Source organism: Lepidochelys kempii, chromosome 2, assembly GCF_965140265.1.
Source record: "Lepidochelys kempii isolate rLepKem1 chromosome 2, rLepKem1.hap2, whole genome shotgun sequence".
NCBI classification, from domain to species: Eukaryota; Metazoa; Chordata; order Testudines; family Cheloniidae; genus Lepidochelys; species Lepidochelys kempii.
In genome coordinates this window covers 240,396,946-240,410,969 of record NC_133257.1, presented here as the reverse complement: position 1 = coordinate 240,410,969, position 14,024 = coordinate 240,396,946, and the positions used below count along the sequence as shown (strand labels likewise).

General features: G+C 40.4%; 1 protein-coding gene across 6 annotated transcripts in view; it reads left to right on the top strand.

Moving 5' to 3' along the window:
- Positions 1-11,310, top strand: part of ARHGAP12 (Rho GTPase activating protein 12) — a 140,679-nt gene extending 129,369 nt beyond the window's left edge. For all 6 annotated transcript variants that reach the window (XM_073334406.1, XM_073334405.1, XM_073334404.1 and 3 more), the window contains 5 exons: positions 2,072-2,170; positions 4,501-4,578; positions 8,433-8,567; positions 9,525-9,627; positions 10,377-11,310. In XM_073334406.1, coding sequence (XP_073190507.1) covers positions 2,072-2,170; positions 4,501-4,578; positions 8,433-8,567; positions 9,525-9,627; positions 10,377-10,551 — 590 coding nt within the window. In that variant the 3' untranslated portion in view covers positions 10,552-11,310. The remainder of the gene's footprint in view (positions 1-2,071; positions 2,171-4,500; positions 4,579-8,432; positions 8,568-9,524; positions 9,628-10,376) is intronic.
- The last annotated feature ends 2,714 nt before the right edge of the window (positions 11,311-14,024 follow it).

The window sequence follows — 14,024 nt, the reverse complement described above, 5'->3', positions numbered from 1 at the left end:
CATTCCATTTTATAGCTTGGAACTGACTTTATGCACTGTGTGTAAACTTCTGAGAAATTAGTTGGTGTGAACACTGAGCCAAGTTGAACTGCGTGCACAAATGCAATGCTGGTGTTTGGAGATAATAAAGGTGTTTTTATTTAAGGAGCAAGCATTTAAACTTAAAGTTGGTGCTGTTAGTATATTTTAAAATATAAATCTGCAATTCGGCATTATCCTTGTGCATTGAGTTATACAGAAGCTGTTAGTTAACAGACACAAAAATACAAAAGCTTTTACAAAAGTGTAGTAAACTACAAAAGCAGGTGATTAGAATAAGGAAAATGTTGAAAAAACAATCTCTAGGAAAACACTGCAGAACAGCATGCATTAATTAGAGTAACTGTTTTTAAATGTGCTTTTACTACATGAAAAAAGTACAATTAAGGAAAATACTTTGAAGAAACAATGGAAGAAAACATTGAGGCACAGTGTGATAATTAATATCCATAACACTCTAGGGATTTCCCATTATGCTCCAATGATGCAAAACTCATTAGCACTCATTTCAGGAACATGAGGCCACTTAATTTATTAAGAGCCAAAACGTGCTTGGTGCTGTGCATGATGTAAACACAAGGGCAGTCTGTGCTCCAGGGAGAGATTTCAACCTACAAAAGAAAGAAAAGAAACCTGGGGTACCCAAAAGGAAGGAGGATCATTTAAACACTTGAAAGTATGTATTTTTTGTGTGTGTTTGGGCCTCAAAGAAGAAATGAATCTTCAGAAAGGTTTTAAATGGGGAAGTGAAGTCTGGTGGACCTGAATTAGGAAGCTATTCCGCCCTTGGAGCACTGTGGAAGAAGGCATGAAGATGGGGGCATAGGAAAAAGACAAGGGCCAACATAATTGGCAGAGCAAAGGGGAATGCAATGTACAAATACCAGACTATGGTTGCAGTTTCAGCTCTGACATGAAATATGATAAATGCAGAATCTTTAGTATATTGCTGAAGCATTTAAATTGATGCATTGCAAGATTCCTTGTTATACAGTAGCATGCATCTCACTGGCCTTTATGCTGGTTTTCTTTCTGTGTTTCAGTGGAAACCTGTCCCCTTCCTTTATTTTTGTTACAAGCTCCTTTTGACGACAAAGCTCAAAAACTGCTTGAGTGTCTTGCTAAATAATTTTGTCTGTGGGTATCCACTTCTATGCCATAATCCTGCAGTTGGATCACCTGTGCAGAGCGTCACTGAAGTCAACAGAGCTGTGCGCTGATACAAGGATCCACCCTTATGGATCCGATTGCAATGTGAGGGCACTTGTTATAGCTCTGGAGCTCTGTTTATAGGGGTATACTAAGTTAAACAGTGAAATATTGTTTTAAAGTAACATTAAAGATAATGCCAAAAGTTGTAATTTAAATACTCCTTATTGGTACTCCCTATCTCCATACAAAAAAGTTGGGCACAAAGATTACAGTAAGCATATATTGTATAATCCTGTGATTATTCATACAAGTGCAAAATACAACATAAAACATGCAAATCCTTTAAGGTCCATTCTTACAGTAACTATATGCATGACATTTTATAGTAATTCACCTGAGGGTATCGAAGTGATTTCTATAGATGAAGCATTTAAGATACTTCAGTGTTGAGAGCTATAACAAAACCTAAGATAGGTGGATAAGTATGTATCGAGGTTTTATAGTTCCGCCTATTGTGATAGTAACAGATTTTACTGAAGTTCATTGACTTTCTCAAGGTCATACAGTGAGTTGGTGGAAGAGTATTTAATAAACTAGTCTTTTAACTTCCATCCCTTTACTCGAATCACCAGAAGTGTTGGGCCAGATTGTCAAGAGTGCTCAGCACTCACAGCTGGGGGTGAATTTTTAAAGCATTCAGCACTCAGAAGTTACCATTGCTCCCCATGGGGACTGAGCTCTTTTGAAAACCTTGCCTGTTGCTTCTTGTTACCTAAGGGTGTGTTGCCATATATTCTTAGTATATCACTGTTGTGCATGAACTAGTTTTATCCTTTGAAGCTCATTCAACTATAAATAAGATTTTTTTACTTGATTCCAGATCAAGTGTTTGGTTCCAATCTCACCAGCTTGTGTCAGAAAGAAAACAGCTCGGTGCCAAAGTTCGTGAAGCTGTGCATTGAACATGTCGAAGAACATGGTAGGGTGAAAATGTTCATCTCTTGGTTTTTATCTCCAAATCTCTGAGTCAGTATCTAATTTTGGAAGCTTAATTCTTATCCTGTTGGTTTCCAAATGACTGGTAACTGAGTATTGTGAAGTCTGAGGCTTATAGCTGGAGTTATAGCAATAGGATGTCAACAGCTGGGAAGTAGAGAGGGAAGGCAACCTGAACTAGGATCCAGTGAGATCGTGGCTAGCAAAGAGTAGCAAGAGGGAACTGGGAACAGGTCATCATATTGGGGACAGGATTGTTGAAAGGGGCCTTGTCAGTAGGTAACTAATAAAATTGCTTCTTAAATCTTTACCTATGTTAACAAAACACCACTTGCATTAAAGACTTTTTTTTCCTACAAGTTCATTTTAGGGACACCACACCTGTGTAAATGTGTGGAGAATCAAGGTCTTCAGATAACACTAAGTCATCTGAGATTCCTTTAGCCAGTTATACAGATACAACTTGGAAAATGTGCTTCAAACTGCTCAGATTACCAGATTTCTATATTTTATCTGATGTGTTAAAGTGCCCTGATTTGTTGAACATGTTCTTCTCTTTTCCTGTTGACAATAAGAGAAGGCAGATCTCTCTTACTCAAGTATTAAAGTGAGTCTAGATTGAATGTTAACATTTTGGAAAGCCTGATGTATAAGATGACCCAATGCTTCTGCATTTTATATATATAAAAACTTTTAGGTAACTGGCTGCATATTTATCCCCACCCTGACTTGCCTCCTTACTTGTCTCTTGCCTGCTTGTTGATGTGGTTGTTACTAGAATTCTTATGAGAGTGGGTTACTTATTGCAAGTGGGTCACCTACTCCCTTGTAGTGAAATTATTCCCATGTAGTGGCTGATGCTAAAGATCCAAGTTGTGTGTAAGAGAATCTACCCACCCATCTTTTTGGTGCACCCCACTTCCTTCCCACCTTAGATCTAGCACGTCACATTCAGGGCCTGAGTGGGAGCTAGGGCAAAATATGTTGCAGGGCAAAATAGGTTCGCCCTCCATGGGGAAACAGCTACAGTAAAGGAATATGGTGCAACTTATAGCCCCCCTTACTGCTGCTGTCTGGTGACTCAGTACAAAAAGGAAGAGCAGGAACTGGTTCTACTGTCCTCCACCCAACTCCAGAAGCTGCAGTGGATGTGTGTTTTCTGCATTGAGACAGAACTTGCTGCTTTCACTGCTATCCTCTTTTACCTTAAGGGGAACTGATTTGAGCAGCTTCTTCCCTCCTCTTCCATCTCCATCCCCCTCCCCATTAGCCCTTCAGAGAGAGAATGATCAATAGATTGTGGCAGTAAAAGGTAGTGGCGAATGGATGGGTGGGACAGATGCTACTGACAGTTGTGCGTCATATCTCCTGATGCTTCTGTTACATCAGGATTCCCTGTGGATGGGATTAAGGGAGCTGTTGAATCCCGTCGTTTCAACACTCGTATCAGCCAACGCAATGTACTGAATTCATGTAGAGGTTATGAGCATTGGTAGACAGAAATTCTTCCTGTCTTCCGCACATGACCACTTTTGATCTTCTGCCATAGCAGCCACTGAGAAGTAATTTTTCTCCTTTTGCCAAATCTAGTGTTTTCCTCAACACTGTAAAGATGGTAGGGATGGAGGGGACATCTGCTTGTCATGAGAAAGTAAGGCAACAGGATGGAATTAAACACACATGAAAACTCATAAACCAGTGGAATGGGTGGTATCTGGTGGACCTGGTCACCCACTATCAACTTTGAGGTGTTCTCCAGAATGACTGACTTAGCTTGGTTTAGTCACCATACATTTTGGTAAATATAGGTTTAATATGAAAGGGAAAACCTAAATCAAAAACCCTACAATCTCACTGCTAGTATTTTAGGATGAGTGGAGGTATGAAAGAGAGAGCGAGAGTGCACATATATATGTGCAAGAGAGAAAGTGAAATCCTTTATGTACTAAACAATAGTTGTGCTAACTAATTATTAGGTGCGAGATTTTTAAAAGCAGCTATTGGAGGGTGGGCTTCCAGCCCTCATTGAAAATCAGTGGGAGTTGGGCACCTCACTCCTGAAGACTTCTTCACATTGTCTGAGTACACATCACATTTTAGACATTATTTCAAACATAAGTTTTGCAGTGGCAAGATGCTAGTCAGCAACTATCTCTGCCGATAAGTAAATAGTTTTAATTGTGACAAGAGGTTTTGCAGTTCTCCTGATGGTGGGTTTTCTTTTTGCTAACTGAAATCTCTAAAATGAGCAGACTGACCCATTTAAGTATCTTAAAAAAAAAAAAAAAATCTACATTTTAAAATTTGTTTTAGGATTGGATGTTGATGGGTTATACCGAGTTAGTGGCAATCTTGCAGTGATACAGAAGCTAAGATTTGCAGTTAATCATGGTAAGTGCCATTCTCCAACTGTATTATCAATTTGAAAATATATGCATGAGTAGCTTGACAAGATGTCCTGATTTTATAGGGACAGTCCCGATTTTTGGGTCTTTTTCTTATATAGGCTCCTATTACTCCCCACCCCCGTCCCGATTTTTCACATTTGCTGTCTGGTCACCCTATGTAAGAATATTTGTCAAAATTGCTAGAAAGCTCTTCAGATTGTGCAGTGATTTTTAGTCCGTCTGTTTAAAATAATATGACAACATTTCATGAGAAATATGTAGCACTTTTCAAAATGAAACTGCTACTAAATAGCAGCTTCTGTATTCTTCAAAGTGGATACTGTCTACATCTGTTCATACAGTGCCTACCACACCAGAACCTTGGTCCTAATTGAAGCTGTCTAGTCACTGCTGTAATAATTCTGAATCATATGTGGCATGGCAGTTTAAAAGGAATGAAGCTCAAATAGAATATTTCTATATCTTATGGAAAGCAAGAGAAAAAGTATTAAAAACCCAGCAACCTTGTACTAGCATTTAACATTTGTCTATCATTCTGATCTTGGGTGAGAATCTCTATTGTGCCCTTATGCAGTCCAGCAAAGGACTCTCATCCTAGAGCAGAGGTGGGCAAACTACAGCCCAGGGGCCGCATCTGGCCCTTCAGACGTTTTAATCCGGCCCTTGAGCTCCAGCCAGGGAGTGGGGTCCAGGGCTTGCCCCGCTCCATGCTTGCCAGGGCTCCACGCGGCTCCTGGAAGCAGCGGCACGTCCCCACTCCGCCTCCTATGCATAGGGGCAGCCAGGGGGTTCCGCACACTGCCTCCACAGCTCCCATTGGCCAGCAACCACAGCCACTAGGAACTGCAGGGGCAGCGCTTGTGGACGGGGCAGCATGCAAAGCCGCCTGGCTGCACCTCCACGTAGGAGCTGGAGGGAGGACTTGCCACTGCTTCTGGGAGCTGCTTGAAGTAAGCACGGCCTGGAGCCTGCACCCCTGACCCCCTCCTGTGCCCCAACCCCTTGCCCCAGCCCTGATCCCCCTCCTGCCCTCCGAACCCCTCAGTCCCATCCTGGAGCACCCTCTTGCACCCCCCACCTAATCATCCCTAACCCCACCCCAGAACCTCCACCCCCAGCCGAAGCCCTCACCCCCTCCCACACTCCAACCCCCAATTTCGTGAGCATTCATGGCCCTCCATACAATTTTCATACCCAGATATGGCCTTTGGCCCAGAAAGTTTGCCCACCCCTGGCCTAGAGGGAGAGGGGACTCTAAAGTAGCTTTAAGCTACCTTTGCCCCTCCCAATTCTTTGCTGCTCTGGAGTCTGAAGCGGCTCTTTTTATAACTTAGATAAACCAGTGGGCTTGTCTGAGTTACAGCAACCTACCTAGGGCTGCCTTATGGGCTCAGTGCTGCCCAGAATCTCCACACGGCTGAGATCTTACACCAGGGCTTGCAACGGTTCATCAGAATGAAGTCTTTCAGGTGTCTTCCACAATGCCTGAGCTGGGAGAATACTCCCCCAGACAAATGTGGAGCTCTTAAAACCCCTTTGCACTGCTCCAACTCTTCTCCCCGTTTTTGTTCGAGTAGATGCAGCCATGTATTCCACTTAGGTGCATGCATGCCCAGGGCACTGGAACCAGAGACCTTTTGCCTAGTAGAACCTGTAGAAGGGTGGTGCTTGCACCTTGTTGCCATAGCCCCTCCCCTGGCTGAATGAGGTGGCGCCACTCCACCCCCCCCCCCCCCCCCCCCCCGTTCCTTCTCACAGCCTGTTGCTGGAGTTCTGTTGTGGTTTTCACCGCATAATCCCTCTATTTTTAGTGATTTTTTTCTAATGTATGTAGTTCATTAGATTTAGTGTTAGTTAGCTGTAATTTAACTATTTCCCTAGTGATGGCATCACCAGGGTTTAAACATTGTCTGTTATGTGGGGAAGTGATCCCCAACAACGATCCCCACACACGGTGCTTGCTGTGCCTAGGCAAAGCCCGTGTTAATGAGTGGTGTTTGATTTGCAGGTTGCTCACCAAACAGACTCTCAAGTGGTGAGGGATTTTCATCTGAAGCAGCCTCTGCTTGAGCAGGCCATGTGGTCTGCTTTGGCACCATGGCCCTTGTCAAATCAGAGGTTGCCCTTGGATTCTGAGAATATCTGCTGCACCTTCGGTTGTCAGGTCTTGCACTTAATTCATTGAAAGTGCATCTGGCAGCTATATTGGCATTTCATCCCACCCATTCAGGAAGATCAGTCCTCTCCATTGCCATTGTGGCAAGATGCTTAAAAGGGCTTTTACATCTCCATCCTCTGGTCTGAGAGCCATTGCCTCTGTGGTCTCTTAACTCGGTCCTAGCAACTTTAATGGGACCTCCATTTGTGCTCCTGGCATCTTGTCCCTTTCTGCTTTTGTGTCAGAAAACTACTTTCCTGGTAGCAATAACATCCACAAGAAGAGTGTGAGAGTTGCAGGCTGTGATAGCAGAGCCTCCTTATACACAATTCTCCAAAGACAAACGACTTTAGACAAAAATTTGCTTTTCATTTGAACCAGGTGGTATATTTACCTGTGTTTTTTTTCTAAGCCGCATTCATCTCCATACATGAAATGTCAGGTGATGTCTAGCCTTCTATCTGGACAGAACTAAAGTATTTTGTGCTTCGCCTCACCTATGTGTCATATGTAGATCGTATGATATGTCAAGCCATCTTTTCACAAATGATCTCTAAATAGATAACATCTTGTATCAAGACTGCATATAAAATAGCTTCAGCTATGCCTCCTCAGTATGTGCAAGCTCATTCTACACGATCAGTTACTGCATCTTCCAGAGGATGCAAATATTTGGTCAGGCGATCCCAGGGATACTGCTTGTGAGTCATGTAAGTGGAATACATGGCTGCATCTACTCAAAGAAGAAGAAATGGTTACTTATTGTAACTGTGGTTCTTCAAGATGTGATGCAGACCTTTATTCCATGATCTACCCTCCATCGTCTCTGCACTGCGCTCTAGGTGCTCAGTGTGAAGGAACTGATGGGGGTTTGGGCACTGCTGCCTCGTATAGCCAGGGGAAGAGCTACAGCAAGAAGGTGTGAGCACCATCCCTCTACGGGTACTGCTAGGTAAAATTATCTGGCTCTGGCATTCTGGGTGTGCATTGTAACCTTTGGGTGCCCTTCTCCAGTGCCTGGAGATGCAGAAAAGCACCTGGAGATGCAGAAATCAGTCCAGCAATAGGGAACCTATTGAGCATATCCAAAACTACCACACCCAATTCCAGAAACTTCTGGATGTGGAGTGCTAATTGTGCATCTGCCTAGCAACAATGACAGATACAATTTATTCCTTCTCACCTTCCAATAGATTTCTTAGGGTATGTCTACACTTGCATTTTATAGCGCTCTAACTTGCTGGCTCAGGGGGGTGAAAAATCACCCCCCTGAGCGCAGCAAATCTGAGCACTTTAAAGCACTAGTGTAGACAGGCTCCAAGCGCTGCGAGTGGAGCGCTGGGGGAGTTCTCTCCTAGTGTTCGCATGTGACCACACTGACACTTCAAAGCGCCGCCGCGGGAGCATTCCCAGGACAGCGCTTTGAAGTTTCCAGTGTAGACATACCCTTAAAGAGAGATCTCCCTGTTAGACATGTGGATTACATGCACACACCTAAGCGGAATACATGTTTGAATCACATCTTGAAGAACCACAGTTATAGTAAGTAACTGTTTCCTCTGGCCCCTTCACACTGGGTAATAAGAATCCCACCCCATTGTTCTTCAACTTGTGTAGGAAATAAGTAATTAATGATAAACACCTGCTAGATTATAGTAATCATTCATGTTTTCTTTCAGATGAGAAATTGGACTTGAATGACAGTAAATGGGAAGATATACATGTCATCACAGGAGCTCTAAAAATGTTTTTCAGAGAACTGCCAGAACCACTCTTCACATATAATCATTTCAATGACTTCGTCAATGCAATTAGTAAGTCCATAAAGCATGCACAGAATTTTCATAAATCATAAATATTTAAATATGCACAGTACACTTAATTGTAATATTTTCTCCTTTTCACTGTTCAAAAAGGAGAAATTATGAAATTTTATAAAGGTGTTACCTTATATACAGTCGTGGTGTAGCTCTCAGTCCCAGGATGTTAAAGACAAGGTGGGTGAATGGTCCTTGGAATGTGTTAACTATTTATGCTAAACATTCTGTTCCACGTTGTATTTATTTATGAAACTGTGTACGTTTCCCAGACATGAAGAAGAGCTCTGTGTAAGCTCAAAAACTTGTCTCTCTCATCAACAGAAGTTAGTCCAATAAAACAGTGGCTCTCAACCAGGGATTCTGTGTACCACTGGGGGCATGCAGAGGTTTTCCAGGGGGTATATCAACTCATCTAGATATTTGCCTCATTGTACAATAGATTACATAAAAAGCACTAGCAAAGTCAGTACAAACTGAAGTTTCATACAGATAATGACTTGTTTGTTCTACTCTGTATAGTATACATTGAAATGTAAGTTCAGTATTTATATTCCAGTTGATTTATTTTATAAAAATGAGAAAGTAAGCAATTTTTCAGTAATAGTGTCCTGTGATGCTTTTGTATTTTTATATCTGATATTTGTAAGCAAGTAGTTTTTACTTGAGGTGAAACTTGGGGTACACAAGACAATCAGACTCCTGAAAGGGGAGCAGTAGTCTGGAAAGGTTGAGAGCCATTGCAGTAAAAGATATCTCACCCATCTTGTCTCTAAGGTGTTACTACCTTCAGATTATCTGTAATATTCAATGTGGCCACCAGGTGGCAATGTGTTACTTAATATCAGCACTGTAAAATTGTGTGCTTCGTTCAGTTTTCGGTAAGTTATATGCTACCAAAATTTTCAATAAAAATATTGAATTTATGGTTTATCTGCCTTTTATCTTTTCCAGAACAAGAAGCAAGACAGCGTGTTCGTGCTGTCAAAGATTTAATTAAACAGTTGCCAAAGCCAAATCAGGATACCATGCAGATACTTTTTAGACACCTCAAGAGGTGAGGAGGAGGAAAAAGTCTTAATGTACTGCAGAGCTCCCTTAAAGATAGGGTGACCAGATAGCAAGTGTGAAAAATCAGGATGGGGTGTGGAGTAATAGGCACCTATATGAGACATATCGGGACTCTCCCTATGAAATCAGGACATCTAGTCACCTTTCTTAAAGCTGAGTGTTCAAACATTAAAAGTCCTGGGGGAAGGTTCTAAGCGTGTTTCCTTTGATGTTCGTTGTGCTTCATCAAAGCAAAACACTTGTTTGTGTTTATACAAGCTTATGGAGAAGCAAACCCAACTTTTGGACAGTGTTTTTATTAGTTGTGCTTTTAGCTGCTAAACTTTAGATTATAGGGACAGAGCTAGTGTCAAATATATTTTAAATGATTAGAATGATTACAATAGTGGCATGTTTCATGAATGACAGTAAATATGGAATAAATATTATGAGGAATTACTGATTTGGTTTTAGAGTAACAGCCGTGTTGGTCTGTATTCGCAAAAAGAAAAGGAGTACTTGTGGCACCTTAGAGACTAACCAATTTATTTGAGCATGAGCTTTTGTGAGCTACAGCTCACGGATGAAGTGAGCTGTAGCTCACGAAAGCTCATGCTCAAATAAATTGGTTAGTCTCTAAGGTGCCACAAGTACTCCTTTTCTGATTTGGTTTTGTTTCTCTTCTCTGTTAACACATTATTCTCTCACATCGATGAATTTATTTTAAAAGCATATTTTCTTCTTTTTTTCCCCCAGAGTTGTAGAAAATGGAGAAAAGAACCGAATGACTTATCAAAGCGTAGCAATAGTTTTTGGACCAACTCTGTTAAAGCCAGAGAAAGAGACTGGTAACATAGCAGTCCACACTGTGTACCAGAATCAGATTGTAGAATTAATTTTGCTGGAACTGAACTCCATCTTTGGATATTGAAGTTTTCTCAGAGTTAAAACTGAAGTGATGAGTTGGCAACAGATTTCCATCAGGAGTCAAATCTCTCAGTGTACACGATGTATTGTGTTTGTGGACCAAGCGACAGCTCAATTTTGCACTTTTCAGTAGGATGAGAGGGAAGAAATGGGAGGAGTGTTTGACCGATTTAATTGCTATTCATGCAAGTTAATGATAAAATTTTGAATTTCTTTATAATTCACTTATTACATTGCGAATATTTCAAAGTTTGTACTCTGCCTGTTTTAATAATTACAAATTGCAATTCTAGTACGAGCATATACACTGGATTTCTTGGTGAGAAGCTAAAATTAATCTCAGACTGGATAATCTGGAATGGATTTTTTTTAAAAGGTTCACCACTTGGTAGGGTGAGGAAAACCCTATCAACTGGCTTCAAAAATGTTTTTTGATACTTGTAGTGACAATAAAATTTCATCCTATGCTTATGTACTGAAACCTGTGTGGATCCTGTCAGCAGGGATTCTGCATGTAGTGTGACTGTCTTTAAACTAGTGCTAACAGTGGCCAGTGTGGTTTACAGTAATTCAAATAATCCCTCATTTGAGGCTTGCTTTTTTTAAAAAAAACTGTATTACATTGCATCCTTGCTGGATCTTCTAGTTGCTTGATAGAGCAGGACCCTATTATTTCAAACACTGAACTTGTAAGAATATCCAGCAGAGGATTTGTTCTGTGACATACTAGAGTTTTATTTAATACACACATCCATTTTTCAGGGTATTTCTTGGGCTACATTTTGTGCTATACTGAATTGCAGTTAACAATTCTAATTAAATACCATCATTATCTAATGCTGTACTGAGTTCTTGGTATGATCCTGTGGTAGAGAACATTTTTGGATGTAAATACAGGCTAAAGACTGAATGACCTTTGGCTGATGTACATAATTCAGTTGTTGTATAGTCTCAAAGTACCTTCTAGTTGCACATTTCTAATCATGGGTAGATTAGCTACAGGTAATGTAACACTTCCAGTGGAGGTCTAGGTCTAGGTTTCCTCGAAAAACTAAACAGGTGCACTTTTTTAGATGTTAATTACATTTGCAGGCAAGGCATTGTAATGCAAATGGTACTGGAAAAATACTGTGTGCTTGCTAAATTGTTAATGCACTACAAGAGGAGCCTTTTAGGTTATTTAATATGTACAGGATACATTAGAAAAATGTATTACAGATTCTAACATTTGCAAATAATGGAAACATGTTCCAATAGATGTTTGTTGGAAATAATGACATAATGCTAAATTTGAGAATTTCTTTTTACATTAATAATGTAGATTAATTTGTAAAATAAATTGGTTTTGGAAGATTTTTGTTATAGGGAGCATGGTCGACTGAAGATTTTTAAATGTATTTTTTTAGACTAACTGCTGTACCTGATATTTGTTATGTCTAATCTCAATAAAGAAAACTATTAGCTAGTTTGGAGTTTGCCAGTCCAAATTTGGATGACATAGTCCCCTGTTGAATTTTGCAAACACTCCCAAATATTCAGTTGTGTCTGACTGCCTGAAATGTTATTTCCTGCAGCAAAGTCATTGGGCTGTGGTTAAAAATAGTGTCTAACTGAAACTTTTAAGAATCCCCCTTTTCCCTGAACAGTAGTTGGATTGTATGACAAAGATGGGTAATTTATAGGTTTAAATTTGCAAATATTTATAAGTATTCCACACAAGTATTTTTGTCCTAATGTTTGATATGCTCCAAACACATATCACCTGCCCACAAAAGGAAGACAGACAAGTGGTGAAATTATCTCATTTAGCCTTTGATCTCTTTTATATGTTCAAGGTGAGAATTCCAGCAGCAGAAAGCTTGCTTGAAAAAGTCTTTGTAGATAAAAGAAGGGACGACTAATCTTGTGGTTTTCTCACTTTATTTTTATTGTGGTAGTGGTGAAGTCTTGCGGTTTGTTGCAAAATAACTTGGGTGAGAATCGTGATTTCTATAAATCAGTGTTGCATTTTCAACCTCCTGTTGAGATTTAAAAGTATAATTTCTTTTTTTGATACTTGTTCTGAGACACATCATTCTAGTAGGAAATATAAATGAAGTTGAAATTTGTTATAATTTATTCAAATCCCAATTTAAAAAAAAATCAATTTCCTCTGAATAGCATTGTTTAATTACAGATCATGTTGTCTAAGTGTTGAGGTAATCAAAGAAAAAGAAAATACCTCTTTTGAATATCCTCTTTTAACCATGGGGAATGTAACATTATATTCCCAGAGAATTAAGTATTTGTTATATAATTATATCTTTTGTGCAGCAAGTGATATGAAAGCTTTAAGTTGCTAATTTTTAGTTTGGGGAGCTGGAAATACTTCCCAAAAAATCCAGATAATGTGGCAAGAGTTAAACACATACTGCAATCAACAGAAAAATAAAACTGATCTACTTGATGGCAAAGGACAAGCACACCAGCTAGAAGTTTTGCACATTAGAACCATGGCAGTTTGTTTACATATTTAACATCTCTTGCTTCCTTTTCAAACCCTAGTGATAGAAATAAACTTGTAGCAAATGGTGTCTTCCATGTCTGGGATTAATCACTTGCCTTGCTGCTTCCTGAAATTGGCATACCTTTTAAGTTTAAGGTCTTTATTTTTACACTGAGTTTTTCAAAGTCAGTATGGAACAGAACACAAACTGATGAAAGCTGAGCAGTGGAAAAGGTAAAGGTAACTATTTACATTTTTATAAAAGTTTTATCTAATGTATAGAGCCCAAAATAGAAATAAAAATGCATAAAAGTGAGAATATAAACTTGATTTTTTTTATTAAAACTGGAGACATTAGTATACCAAACTTTTCAGACTTGGAGACTGTATCCCCACTGTGGCTGTGTAGTGGTGTCAACTTGTTTTACAAACTCAAGTTTTGTCCCATGAGCAATAGTTGCATGCCTCATGGAGGTGCTGTATATAGTATCACTAAAAAGTGACATTTAGAATAGCCCAAGCTTGGTATTGAGGAAATTTTGCTGTAGTTACCATGGATCAATGCAGAGAACTGGGCACAGATAAAGACTACAGGAACTCCTCACTTAAAGTTGTCCCTGTTAACGTTGCTGATCAATTAGGGAACATGCTCCTTTAAAGTTGTGCAATGCTCCCTTCTGATGTCATTTGGCAGCTGCCTACTTTGTCCACTACTTGCAGGAAGAGCAGCCCCTTGCAGCTAGCTGGTGTGTGGTTGGAACCAGCCCCCCTATCTGCTCCTCTAATTTCCCTGTGCAGCAGCTGCTCAGTAGGCTATCAATTGCCGGCAGTTCAGCTGTCCCTCCCGCCACTGCCATGTGCTCCTCCTGCCCTCTGCCTTGGAGCTGCTCCCTGAGACTCCTGTTTGCTGTGGGGGAGGGGAAAAAGAGGGGGCCTAATGTCAGGATGTCCCCCTCCCCCCTGCTCCTGCACCCCGCTTACCCCATCTTCCA